At 42.2% G+C, this 14,328-nt stretch overlaps 1 protein-coding gene across 5 annotated transcripts in view; it reads left to right on the forward strand.

The window, feature by feature from the left end:
* The window catches only part of Ptprr (protein tyrosine phosphatase, receptor type, R), a 267,001-nt gene that overhangs the window by 177,970 nt on the left and 74,703 nt on the right, over positions 1-14,328 (forward strand). For all 5 annotated transcript variants that reach the window (NM_053594.2, NM_001113390.1, XM_087559339.1 and 2 more), the window contains one exon: positions 399-667. In NM_053594.2, the coding sequence (NP_446046.2) occupies positions 399-667 (269 nt within the window). The remainder of the gene's footprint in view (positions 1-398; positions 668-14,328) is intronic.

A 14,328-nucleotide genomic window follows, 5' to 3' on the forward strand; every position in this document is an offset into this window, starting at 1 on the left:
TTTGGATCTATCCTCAAGGAACGTATTCGTGTACACAGACTTTCAAGACAAGTGTCCAACCTAACTGGAAATGCCAGTCAAAGGCAGTTGGTCTCTGCACCATCCCCACCTCCAGCCTATGCCCACCCTTAGTGCAGTTGGTGCTCTTCTGGGATGATGACTGATTGTGCTGTGATTGGCTGTGTTTGTTAGCTTGCCCTTACCTATGTACCCAGCATATCCTCTGCAGGACAATGACCTCAATACCACAAAACCCAAGGACTTACATTAGAGGCCGGGACTGCCTTACCGCTAATGTTCGTTTTGATGTGTCTTCTCAGGTGGGGGAGAGATCAGATTCTGTGTGTTGTCCAGGACACAAAAAAATCTCACAGAAGCCCTTTTGTCTCCTTTCTTAGATCATTTATAGGTTAAAAGAAAGGCTTCAGCTTTCCTTACGACAAGATAAAGAGAAAAACCAGGAGATCCACCTATCGCCCATTGCACTCCAGCAAGCACAATCGGAGGCCAAGGCAGCCCACAGCATGGTCCAGCCCGACCAGGCGCCAAAGGTGCTGAATGTTGTTGTGGACCCTCAAGGCCAATGCACTCCTGAGATTCGAAACACCGCCTCCACTTCTGTCTGCCCTTCTCCCTTCAGGATGAAGCCCATAGGACTCCAGGAGCGGTAAGAGCCTTCACGGAGATCCCATTGAAATACTGTTTTTCTTTTGCTCTGTTTCTGAAAAGTTTCCTCCAGCTACAAAGGGTGAAGCAGGAAGCTACTGACCATGGGGTAGAATCATTCGCCACGAGGCAGGCAGGCCTCGGGGAGCAGGTTTATCGTCACCCTACTGAGTCTCAGTGTGCTTGGGACAAGCTTAGGGCCGTCCTTTTCTGTGCGGCTGTGTAGACTCAAAATCCATCTGATCTCTGGGTTGGTTTCTACCACCTTCTGTTATCAAGGCCCAGGAGCCAAGCATAGAGTCATCATCTCATTTAATTACCTTCAAACGCGGTACAAGAGCTGCTAATAAAGGCAAGTGCTTCCTACAGATTCCCAGCCTCAGGCTGCTTGACACCATGTCGGAGGGATCCGTGCCACAAATTAACTCATCTAACGTGTCCTTTCTGCTTTCCTTTAACCACAGCGAGAATTACATATCCAGATCTATATTTTTGTTCCCCTTATCTATCTTTCAGACAAATTTATCCCCATGATGTGTTTCCATTTAAAGCAAGTCCTGTAGGGGGTGGGGAAGCTAGATTATATAAAATACATAATGAAGGGTTGTTTTCTTTTCCTCCCCCAAATATTAATTAAACTTTTTCCCACACTTAAATAATTCTGTTATTTCCTGGTGGTGCGGGGAATTGAACACAGTACCCCATGCATGTTATAGTGATCTGTCAATGAGATGTATTTCCGGACACCCCCAACAAATTTGATTTTTATTTTAAATACAGTAATGTTGTATCCAGCATGGCACACCAGGAGGTGTGAGAACGAAGAAAGCCTAAAAGGAACTGTACCTTCCTAGGTCTCCATTTTGTTGTCTTGGGGTTTCGGTTTGCACATGTTCATTTTACCTTCCTCTCCAGTAACTTAGCACCATGTTTATGGAAACAGTTACCTCTCTCTCTCTCTCTCTCTCTCTCTCTCTCTCTCTCTCTCTCTCTCTCTCTCTCTTCTGTGTGTGTGTGTGTGTGTGTGTGTCTTCAGAAAAGTACAGCTTAGAGCTTTCAATATGTCAAAATACAAACTGTGTCATTTAGTTCTTTGCACTTCTGCCAGATGCAATGGCTTACACCCATAATCCCAGTTCTCAAGGGGCAGAGACAAGAGGATTACTGTAAATTTGGGGACTATATAGTAAGTTCCGGGTCAGCCTGAGCTACTGGATAAGAGTCTACCTCAAAAAGATCTAAATTTTTTTAATGTATTGCCAGTGAACAATACAACAGGAGAGGAATGTGTTGTGATTCATGATAAAGACCCTTACCTTAGTAAACAAACCATTTTTGAGTGGAGTAGACACCACTCCAGAAGGAAACCACAGACAAATCACTCCTCCTATCTCTTTCACCCAAAATGCTGTCAACTTCCGGACAGTTCTACCGCAGTCCCCAAGTGACAGTCTCACACGTGGATATAGCTCAATGGCTTTCTCAGATTTAGTCTGGAAACAAAGGTGAGGCCGACCTCTCCTCTCCACGGTAACATGGGTTCTGGAGGCCTGGAATGTGGACCACAGACTCATCATTCATCTGACCTTCACGTCTAAACTAGGAAAGGGGGGAGCCGGATTCTCAGCTTCTTTGCAGTCTCCAGTCTCCACACTTCAAAGAGAAGCCTTGAGGCAGAGATCTGAGCCTCAGGGATGATCTGAGAGCAGAGAAGGAGGAAAGGTCAGCCTGGGTATAGACAGGGAGGAGAAGGTGCGCTGAAGGAGATTTAAACACAATAACGAATGGCTTTTGTTTAAACAGACTGATTTTAATTAGTACCATGCACTACTGATTCTACTCAAGGTCCATGTACCGTTGTCCAGGAGAAGAGCCGTCCATCTTGTCCTTGTGGACCACCTCCGTAGCATGTTGAGATTTCAGGGAACATAAGGTTAAAGATTCATTTAATAGGAGTACACATGTGAGAAGATGGGATAATCATGTAGTATCTTACACATATTTGTGATCTACATGGAAATGCTATGAGAAAAAGAAAGGGCTAGAGCCTTGTCCATATTAAATAGCTTCTACATCCCCTCATCTATAATTACAACCATCCCTGCGTCCCCTACTTTCCATGCAGGAGAAATCTGTTCTCTCCACAAGTCTCCCAGTCCTTCCTAACCTAGGAGCATACTTCGTTTGCTCTCTGTTCCCCCTAAAAGTTAGCTTTCTTTTATATCAAAGAACTTTTGTTCCCTTAGGTCATTGCCCCTCTGACTCTGGTCTCTGCTTCCTTCTCCTAAAGAAACAGTTTCTGCCCTGTCAGATTTCCACCGTGTTCTGTCCTCTTTGTCTCTCACGTTCCTCTGATTAGTTGATGCTGGATGGTCTAACTACCCAGTGCAAAACACATGCTTCATTTGTCTTCCGGTCTAGCATGAAGGGCTGCCCATTCCTTAGCATCTCTCCTCTGGTCTCCTAGACTCTGTACTGACTCTTGAGTGACCACTTTATCCAAGCCCTCCCCAGAGTTTCATTCTCTACCCCTCTGCTTCCTGTCTTATCCAACCACACCCATCCCTCACGCCGACATTTATTCTTAAAGAGATCCTGACCCATGCACTTCTCCTGGGGTATTCACGTAAACACAAAAGGAGATGCTCAGACACAGAACTCAAACCCTCCATCAAGGCATTTCTCTCTGTGTATTCTGAATCCTAGGAACCTGAAAATATCCTCCGCTTACTTTCTTCTTCCCGTCTCATGATTCATGCAAACATCATAAGGATCCGTCCATCACCTTTCTCCTAGGAGCCCCTTCTTTCCAACCAACCGCATCACCACTGAGGACTCCCACTTTCACATTCCTCTTAACCAGAGTCACAATGACCCTCCCACCTCATGCTCTGTCCTCCTCCAGTCCATCCCCAGACATCTCAAGCAGCAGTATTCTAACATACATTGGAATACCATTCTTTTTTTTTTTTTCCCTTGTCAACAGCCTTTATTGCAGGACACTTTCTTTTTTTTTTTTTTTTTTTTTTTTATTAACTTGAGTATTTCTTATATACATTTCAAGTGTTATTCCCTTTCCCGGTTTCCGGACAAACATCACCCTCCCCCCTCCCCTTCCTTATGGGTGTTCCCCTCCCAAACCTCCCCCCATTGCCACCCTCCCCGCATAGTCTAGTTCACTGGGGGTTCAGTCTTAGCAGGACCCAGGGCTTCCCCTTCCACTGGTGCTCTTACTAGGATATTCATTGCTACCTATGAGGTCAGAGTCCAGGGTCAGTCCATGTATAGTCTTTAGGTAGTGGCTTAGTCCCTGGAAGCTCTGGTTGCTTGACATTGTTGTACTTTTGGGGTCTCGAGCACCTTCAAGCTCTTCCAGTTCTTTCTCTGATTCCTTCAACGGGGGACCTATTCTCAGTTCAGTGGTTTGCTGCTGGCATTCGCCTCTGTATTTGCTGTATTCTGGCTGTGTCTCTCAGGAGCGATCTACATCCGGCTCCTGTCGGTCTGCACTTCTTTGCTTCATCCATCTTGTCTAATTGGGTGGCTGTATATGTATGGGCCACCTGTGGGGCAGGCTCTGAATGGGTGTTCCTTCAGTCTCTGTTTTAATCTTTGCCTCTCCCTTCCCTGCCAAGGGTATTCTTTTTCCTCATTTAAAGAAGGAGTGAAGCATTCACATTTTGATCATCCGTCTTGAGTTTCCTTTGTTCTAGGGATCTAGGGTAATTCAAGCATTTGGGCTAATAGCCACTTATCAATGAGTGCATACCATGTATGTCTTTCTGTGAGTGGGTTAGCTCACTCAGGATGATATTTTCCAGTTCCAACCATTTGCCTACGAATTTCATAAACTCGTTGTTTTTGATAGCTGAGTAATATTCCATTGTGTAGATGTACCACATTTTCTGTATCCATTCCTCTGTTGAAGGGCATCTGGGTTCTTTCCAGTTTCTGGCTATTATAAATAAGGCTGCGATGAACATAGTGGAGCACGTGTCTCTTTTATATGTTGAGGCATCTTTTGGGTATATGCCCAAGAGAGGTATGGCTGGATCCTCAGGCAGTTCAATGTCCAATTTTCTGAGGAACCTCCAGACTGATTTCCAGAATGGTTTTACCAGTCTGCAATCCCACCAACAATGGAGGAGTGTTCCTCTTTCTCCACATCCTCGCCAGCATCTGCTGTCACCTGAGTTTTTGATCTTAGCCATTCTCACTGGTGTGAGGTGAAATCTCAGGGTTGTTTTGATTTGCATTTCCCTTATGACTAAAGATATTGAACATTTCTTTAGGTGTTTCTCAGCCATTCGGCATTCCTCAGCTGTGAATTCTTTGTTTAGCTCTGAACCCCATTTTTTAATAGGGTTATTTGTTTCCCTGCGGTCTAACTTCTTGAGTTCTTTGTATATTTTGGATATAAGGCCTCTATCTGTTATAGGATTGGTAAAGATCTTTTCCCAATCTGTTGGTTGCCGTTTTGTCCTAACCACAGTGTCCTTTGCCTTACAGAAGCTTTGCAGTTTTATGAGATCCCATTTGTCGATTCTTGATCTTAGAGCGTAAGCCATTGGTGTTTTGTTCAGGAATTTTTTTCCAGTGCCCATGTGTTCCAGATGCTTCCCTAGTTTTTCTTCTATTAGTTTGAGTGTGTCTGGTTTGATGTGGAGGTCCTTGATCCACTTGGACTTAAGCTTTGTACAGGGTGATAAGCATGGATCGATCTGCATTCTTCTACATGTTGCCCTCCAGTTGAACCAGCACCATTTGCTGAAAATGCTATCTTTTTTCCATTGGATGGTTTTGGCTACTTTGTCAAAAATCAAGTGACCATAGGTGTGTGGGTTCATTTCTGGGTCTTCAATTCTATTCCATTGGTCTATCTGTCTGTCTCTGTACCAATACCATGCAGTTTTTATCACTATTGCTCTGTAATACTGCTTGAGTTCAGGGATAGTGATTCCCCCTGAAGTCCTCTTATTGTTGAGGATAGCTTTAGCTATCCTGGGTTTTTTGTTATTCCAGATGAATTTGCAAATTGTTCTGTCTAACTCTTTGAAGAATTGGATTGGTATTTTGATGGGGATTGCATTGAATCTGTAGATTGCTTTTGGTAAAATGGCCATTTTTACTATATTAATCCTGCCAATCCATGAGCATGGGAGATCTTTCCATCTTCTGAGGTCTTCTTCAATTTCTTTCCTCAGTGTCTTGAAGTTCTTATTGTACAGATCTTTTACTTGCTTGGTTAAAGTCACACCGAGGTACTTTATATTATTTGGGTCTATTATGAAGGGTGTCGTTTCCCTAATTTCTTTCTCGGCTTGTTTCTCTTTTGTATAGAGGAAGGCAACTGATTTATTTGAGTTAATTTTATACCCAGCCACTTTGCTGAAGTTGTTTATCAGCTTTAGTAGTTCTCTGGTGGAACTTTTGGGATCACTTAAATATACTATCATGTCGTCTGCAAATAGTGATATTTTGACCTCTTCTTTTCCAATCTGTATCCCCTTGATCTCCTTTTGTTGTCTGATTGCTCTGGCTAGAACTTCAAGAACTATATTGAATAAGCAGGGAGAGAGTGGGCAGCCTTGTCTAGTCCCTGATTTTAGTGGGATTGCTTCAAGTTTCTCTCCATTTAGTTTAATGTTAGCAACTGGTTTGCTGTATATGGCTTTTACTATGTTTAGGTATGGGCCTTGAATACCTATTCTTTCCAGGACTTTTATCATGAAGGGGTGTTGAATTTTGTCAAATGCTTTCTCAGCATCTAATGAAATGATCATGTGGTTCTGTTCTTTCAGTTTGTTTATATGATGGATCACGTTGATGGTTTTCCTTATATTAAACCATCCCTGCATGCCTGGGATGAAGCCTACTTGATCATGGTGGATGATTGTTTTGATGTGCTCTTGAATTCGGTTTGCCAGAATTTTATTGAGTATTTTTGCGTCGATATTCATAAGGGAAATTGGTCTGAAGTTCTCTTTCTTTGTTGGGTCTTTGTGTGGTTTAGGTATAAGAGTAATTGTGGCTTCATAGAAGGAATTCGGTAGGGCTCCATCTGTTTCAATTTTGTGGAATAGTTTGGATAATATTGGTATAAGGTCTTCTATGAAGGTTTGATAGAATTCTGCACTAAACCCGTCTGGACCTGGGCTCTTTTTGGTTGGGAGACCTTTAATGACTGCTTCTATTTCCTTAGGAGTTATGGGGTTGTTTAACTGGTTTATCTGTTCCTGATTTAACTTCGATACCTGGTATCTGTCTAGGAAATTGTCCATTTCCTGAAGATTTTCAAGTTTTGTTGAATATAGGTTTTTATAGTAAGATCTGATGATTTTTTGAATTTCCTCTGAATCTGTAGTTATGTCTCCCTTTTCATTTCTGATTTGTTAATTTGGACGCACTCTCTGTGTCCTCTCGTTAGTCTGGCTAAGGGTTTATCTATCTTGTTGATTTTCTCAAAGAACCAACTTTTGGTTCTGTTGATTCTTTCTATGGTCCTTTTTGTTTCTACTTGGTTGATTTCAGCTCTGAGTTTGATTATTTCCTGCCTTCTACTCCTCCTGGGTGTATTTGCTTCCTTTTGTTCTAGAGCTTTTAGGTGTGCTGTCAAGCTGCTGACATATGCTCTTTCCTGTTTCTTTCTGCAGGCACTCAGCGCTATGAGTTTTCCTCTTAGCACAGCTTTCATTGTGTCCCATAAGTTTGGGTATGTTGTACCTTCATTTTCATTAAATTCTAAAAAGTCTTTAATTTCTTTCTTTATTTCTTCCTTGACCAGGTTATCATTGAGTAGAGCATTGTTCAATTTCCACGTATATGTGGGCATTCTTCCCTTATTGTTATTGAAGACCAGTTTTAGGCCGTGGTGGTCCGATAGCACGCATGGGATTATTTCTATCTTTCTGTACCTGTTGAGGCCCGTTTTTTGACCAATTATATGGTCAATTTTGGAGAAAGTACCATGAGGAGCTGAGAAGAAGGTATATCCTTTTGCTTTAGGATAGAATGTTCTATAAATATCCGTTAAGTCCATTTGGCTCATGACTTCTCTTAGTCTGTCTACATCTCTGTTTAATTTCTGTTTCCATGATCTGTCCATTGATGAGAGTGGGGTGTTGAAATCTCCCACTATTATTGTGTGAGGTGCAATGTGTGTTTTGAGCTTTAGTAAGGTTTCTTTTACATATGTAGGTGCCCTTGTATTTGGGGCATAGATATTTAGGATTGAGACTTCATCTTGGTGGATTTTTCCTTTGATGAATATGAAGTGTCCTTCCTTATCTTTTTTGATGACTTTTAGTTGAAAATTGATTTTATTTGATATTAGAATGGCTACTCCAGCTTTCTTCTTCTGACCATTTGCTTGGAAAATTGTTTTCCAGCCTTTCACTCTGAGGTAATGTCTGTCTTTGTCTCTGAGGTGTGTTTCCTGTAGGCAGCAGAATGCAGGGTCCTCGTTGCGTATCCAGTTTGTTAATCTATGTCTTTTTATTGGGGAGTTGAGGCCATTGATATTGAGAGATATTAAGGAATAGTGATTATTGCTTCCCGTTATATTCATATTTGGAAGTGAGGTTATGATTGTGTGCTTTCATTCTCTTTGTTTTGTTGCCAAGATGATTAGTTTCTTGCTTCTAGGGTATAGCTTGCCTCCTTATGTTGGGCTTTACCCTTTATTATCCTTTGTAGTGCTGGATTTGTAGAAAGATATTGTGTAAATTTGGTTTTGTCATGGAATATCTTGGTTTCTCCATCTATGTTAATTGAGAGTTTTGCAGGATACAGTAACCTGGGCTGGCATTTGTGTTCTCTTAGGGTCTGTATGACATCTGTCCAGGATCTTCTGGCCTTCATAGTTTCTGGCGAAAAGTCTGGTGTGATTCTGATAGGTCTCCCTTTATATGTTACTTGACCTTTTTCCCTTACTGCTTTTAATATTCTTTCTTTATTTTGTGCGTTTGGTGTTTTGACAATTATGTGACGGGAGGTGTTTCTTTTCTGGTCCAATCTATTTGGAGTTCTGTAGGCTTCTTGTATGCCTATGGGTATCTCTTTTTTTAGGTTAGGGAAGTTTTCTTCTATGATTTTGTTGAAGATATTTACTGGTCCTTTGAGCTGGGAGTCTTCACTCTCTTCTATACCTATTATCCTTAGGTTTGATCTTCTCATTGAGTCCTGGATTTCCTGTATGTTTTGGACCAGTAGCTTTTTCCGCTTTACATTATCTTTGACAGTTGAGTCAATGATTTCTATGGAATCTTCTGCTCCCGAGATTCTCTCTTCCATCTCTTGAATTCTGTTGGTGAAGCTTGTATCTACAGCTCCTTGTCTTTTCTTTTGATTTTCTATGTCCAGGGTTGTTTCCATGTGTTCTTTCTTGATTGCTTCTATTTCCATTTTTAATTCCTTCAACTGTTTGATTGTGTTTTCCTGGAATTCTTTCAGGGATTTTTGCGATTCCTCTCTGTAGGCTTCTACTTGTTCTCTAAGGGAGTTCTTTATGTCTTTCTTGAAGTCCTCCAGCATCATGATCAAATATGATTTTGAAACTAGGTCTTGCTTTTCTGGTGTGTTTGGATATTCCGTGTTTGCTTTGGTGGGAGAATTGGGCTCCGATGATGCCATGTAGTCTTGGTTTCTGTTGCTTGGGTTCCTGTGCTTGCCTCTCGCCATCAGATTATCTCTAGTGTTACTTTGTTCTGCTATTTCTGACTGTGGCTAGACTGTCCTATAACCTGTGTGTCAGGAGTGCTGTAGACCTGTTTTCCTGTTTTCTTTCAGCCAGTTATGGGGACAGAGTGTTCTGCTTTCGGGCGTGTAGTTTTTCCTCTCTACAGGTCTTCAGCTGTTCCTGTGGGCCTGTGTCTTGAGTTCACCAGGCAGGTTTCTTGCAGGAATACCATTCTTTTTAAACTCCTCAGTATTTCCACATTTCTTTTTTGGAAGAAACTGATAATTCCTCTAAATGGAATGTGACACCGTCTCTGGCCTAACTTTTGCCAGCCTCCGTCCAACCCTATTTCCTGCTAAGGACCCACACACATCCATCCAGCTACTGTGGTGTTTTTCCAGGCACTATTCCAAAGTCCATGAAACAGTACTTGCCTAGGCTCCATCCTTCTTTTCCCTATCCCCGTTTGCTATTAGAAAGTACCACCACTGTGGTAACAATGAATCTGTGTCTACAAGTCAAGGAAATAGGAAGTAGAGTTATGTTTCTCTAACCCATACTACGCTTCTGTTCTAAGGCCCACCCCACCCAAATGGCAGAAACTTGATCTCTGCCCCTTTCTGATTGGCTCTGCCTTGGTCCCTGTTGCTTGGGGATTTCATCTAGATTTTGAAAGGACCTTCTCAATGTAAAATGGAAGAGACCCATCTGTCATGATACTATCCATCCGACCTGTCATTTGATAAAATGTCCACTACATCCTGAACCCTCAGGTCGTCACTCATGGCTGTCCCTACTTGTTCCTCCTTTCTATTCATGCAGTCTCCTCTGTCTTTAGTGATGACTTCCTCTCGTTCCCTCTCTTCCCCTCCCTAGACTGTATCTGACACATTCCGAGGTGCCATAATAATCTCACTGCTGACTACTATACCTCAAGTGGAAATCTAGGAAACTTTATGCCAAGACTCCATTCCTACCGTGCCTTCTTCCAGCCACTTTTTCTTATGGTTTTACCAAGGGGCAAGGTCCCTCTGCTGAAGATCTCCCCCTCCTCCAGGGCTCAAGCATGAAAGACAATGTCTTGCCCACGAGTGTGCTCTCAGGTCATCCCAATTAATGCCTCTCCCTCCCCTGAGTCCATGGATTCTTTCTCTGGCTTTGTGAATGGGAATTTCTACTCACATTGATCTCATATTTCACTTCATCTGGCACCCACACATTCAGATGTGTTTTTCCACTGAGGACTTGACCTTTGAAACTCAAAACATACAACCCATATTTCTTTCCCTTCTGCTTTCACAGTTCTTCCTTAAGCAATAAAACATCAAACAGCTTGACAGCTTGAAAACAAGAATGGTCCAAAGGTGAGGAATGGGGCTTGGAGAAGTGGGGAGAAAGTTCACCAACTACATCCTCTGGAGTGACTCATGGTCATTCCTCATGAGGACTCTGAGCCTCACCCATGGAGGCCTGCACCAACCCAGGAGCTTCTCTCCTGCTCACTCCGCACTGGTCCAAAACTTGATGTCCATAGGTTACCTAGAGAACTCTTGTATGTTTTGTCACTCTCAGTTAGCTGACCTGCCAGAGCCAATAGATTGCACTTCTGGAGGACATACATATTGTTTAATGGTCCCTTTATCTCTTATAGAGAGACCATAATCTCTGGAGAGCAGGAACTCCTGGAAATGAGCAGATTTCATGAGTAATTCTCAGGTGAACTCCTGGCAGGAAAGCACTTTGCTCACTGCATCAGCCCTTCCTTCCTCTTCTGCTTCCCCTCCCACCTTTCTGCCAGCATGGCAGAGTGAATCACTTCAAGAGTGATAAAATATGGTGCCCGTACAGCATGCTATAGAGTCCAAAAGAGTTTCCTTCCTCTTTAAGCCTTAAATTTTTGTGCTTATGTGTTCTAAAGTTGCCTTTTAGAAAGCTTCGTACTTTCACTTCCAGAGCCTCTTAATTACATAAAAGCCTGCTCTAAAGCCATGAGATCATAAAGGCTGCCTTATGAATCAAAGGCTCTTGGGTCATGCTAAATAAATCTCGCAACCTTGACATCAATAATATAATTTTGTTAAAATGTAACAGGTAACAAACAAATGTAAAATAAGATACAGAGACTAAGTGTACCATGCTTACTTAGATAAACATGAAAGTATACATTGAAAATTATGAAGATTGAAAATCCATATAGTTTTATATGCAGTTGTTTTATCTCTATTCCCAGTTATTCCCCAAAATCATATTGATTTTTTTTCCTTCTCCACCTTCTCATCCTTGATAGACTCCTCAACCTGGGCCTGGCTTGCATTACTTCATCTTTGAACCAAATTTTCTAATAATAAAAATGCCATAAGAATTAATTCACATTATATATCATATACACTATTTTATTTTATCTCCTCTGTTTAAATCTAACTCTTTCCCCCTTTTAAACAGGAAAAGCATTCTCTTCAAGCTTATCTTCCTAATCCTACTAACTATGAAAAAATCCCCCAGTCACCTACAAGACAAGACATCCTTGCCTAAGAGATCCTAGACTACCGATTTCTGATTTTTCTCTCCAAATCTATTTAGGGTTAGGGTTAAGGTTAGGGTTAGGGTTAGGGTTAAGGTTAGGGTTAGGGTTAGGGGTTAGAGTTAGGAGTTATGGTTAGGGTTAGAGGTTAGGGTTAGGGTTAGGGTTAGGGTTAGGGGTAGGGGTTAGGGTTAGGGTTAGGGGTTAGGGTTAGGGTTAGGGTTAGGGTTAGGGTTAGCTTCTGTCCCCAAAACAATCTATCTCCCCTAGTCTCTTCCCATTCCCACCTTCTTCCATGTCCCATGTTTGTCCAAAATTTGAGTCTTTGCTTATTTGTTGCCCCTTTTCTCTGTCATCTTCAGTCTCCATGCCACAACATAAAATTTAGCTCCTACCGTTGGCCATGTAGCCTATCCGTACCCACAGGGATGTGTCACAAGGGTCAGCTCACAAAGGCACCACTGCCCAGGAGTGTTTTCCCTTGAAGAGTCATTCAGGTGAAAAAGACTGATCATTGTTCTGAAGTGATGGACCCTGTCCCTTACCCAGATTGTGAGATTGTTAGCTACTCACTGTAGCTCTAGGCACTCTGTGATGGTGGGTCCTATGGTCCCATACGTAGCAGATACTCAGAAAGAATTACAGAGTTAATTAATTTCCCTTTGTATCAGACATCTCATGTTTTCTAAAGAAATTTCCCTAAGAACAAGTAGACCAATGATAAACTACAGAGCCAAATCTCTGACATTAATTACAGAAGTAACTCAACAGATTAAATCCCCTGTGGTATAGGTTTCCCCATCTATAAAACAACTTCACCTTACTTCAAAGGTATTTACTGTAAAATTAACAATCCTTATGAAATGGTCTGATGACTTTGAGGAGGGAAAGGAAATCGAAAATCACTTTTGTCTTTACCCTCTGGTTCAACTCCACACGTCTGTATGAACTGCTTCCTTAGATTTTTCTTAATTCATCGAGTTGAAATGCTTTTCACGGGGGTTGGGGATTTAGCTCAGTGGTAGAGCGCTTGCCTAGGAAGCACAAGGCCCTGGGTTCGGTCCCCAGCTCCGGAAAAAAAAAAAAAAAAAAAGAAATGCTTTTCACAACACTGATAGGTTTTTACCCCTGAAGGATGAAATCATACATATTTGTTGCCTGTCAGTTGAATTTTAGGGTTTTTTTTCTTATCCTAATCACTGTATATCTATATCTACATAATTTATAAATGTACATTTAAAAGTTGGCTGTCAAATATCAAATTATCAAACTATGAGTTCATAGTTGTTTAGTAGATGTAGTCACTTGTCGTGGTGAGTCAGGAGCTTAGACAAATCTCAGTGCTTCTCCCAAACTCAAGTCCAACTCCTTTGCCCTATTGTAATGCTTTCCTGGGACAGTCAAAGACCCTGGCTTCCATCCCATCCTCCCTCTAGTGGATACATTTTGATACGCAAAGATTTTTGAGAGCGTTTAATCTTTCTCCTGTTGATCTTCGTCCAGGAGATATGAATAAAAATCATGACTGAATGAATGCCAGGGTATAAATTTTATTAAAAGCTCTAGAAATTAAAGCCTTCGTTCTTTAAATACCCCCCCCCCATGAGAGCACAATCAGCTCTCGCACTTCCTATCAAATGGCAGAGAAATCTCAAATCTGCTCTGAGGTCATAGGTAGGGCTTTGTGAAGGCTAAGCTTGAGACGCAGATTCTTGTCCATGTGGTTTGTGGACGGGATGCTCTGAGGAGAAACCTAGCAGGAAAGCAAAGAAGCAGGGCTGGGATGAGGGCAAGCAGGGACCGTATGGGAGCCCTGGATCACCCATGGAAGCTCATGGACAGCTCTCACCTTCAGGGAAATGAGCTTGACACCTGACTTCATACCAGGCAACCATCCACGGCAGGATGCCTGGGGACATAACTTCCTAGTCAACTCCTATCACCTGAGGATGATTCCCCCAGAAAGTGGCGACCAGATGCATTGAACAGCCAGTGTTCCTGGATGGAGGGAGAAGATGAGAACATTTGTGAAGCAGAGGTGGTCTGAAGGAGACAGCATCAGTATCACTGTGGTTTTTTTCAAGGGTTCTCCTGCCAGTTCTAGCACAGTAAAGTTCACACGCCAGGTTTCTTTGATCTTTCCAGGCCATTGCCCATGTTCTGCATGGCCTCCTTAGGATAAACACCGTTTGTTCTACCAGAGCGCACGCACCATTGAACACAATCTATCAGCCTGGCTCATTTGCTCCACCTGACATTAGAAAGGATCCTAGTACAACATAGAATTAGCAAATCCATGTAGAAGGAAAAGACCCCAGGAAGACTGGGGCTCTTCATACGCCTTAACTCAGTCTTATCCTCACAGAAGAAACTCGTTCTGTGTGAGTCGAAGAAGCGTACTTTGTGAGTTTAGTTTATTGGCAAAGTAATTTGTAGTAAGTCTCTGGGCTGTTAGGGAGGCAGA

The sequence above is a fragment of the Rattus norvegicus genome, chromosome 7, assembly GCF_021556685.1.
Source record: "Rattus norvegicus strain SHRSP/BbbUtx chromosome 7, alternate assembly SHRSP_T2T, whole genome shotgun sequence".
Classification (NCBI taxonomy): Eukaryota; Metazoa; Chordata; class Mammalia; order Rodentia; family Muridae; genus Rattus; species Rattus norvegicus.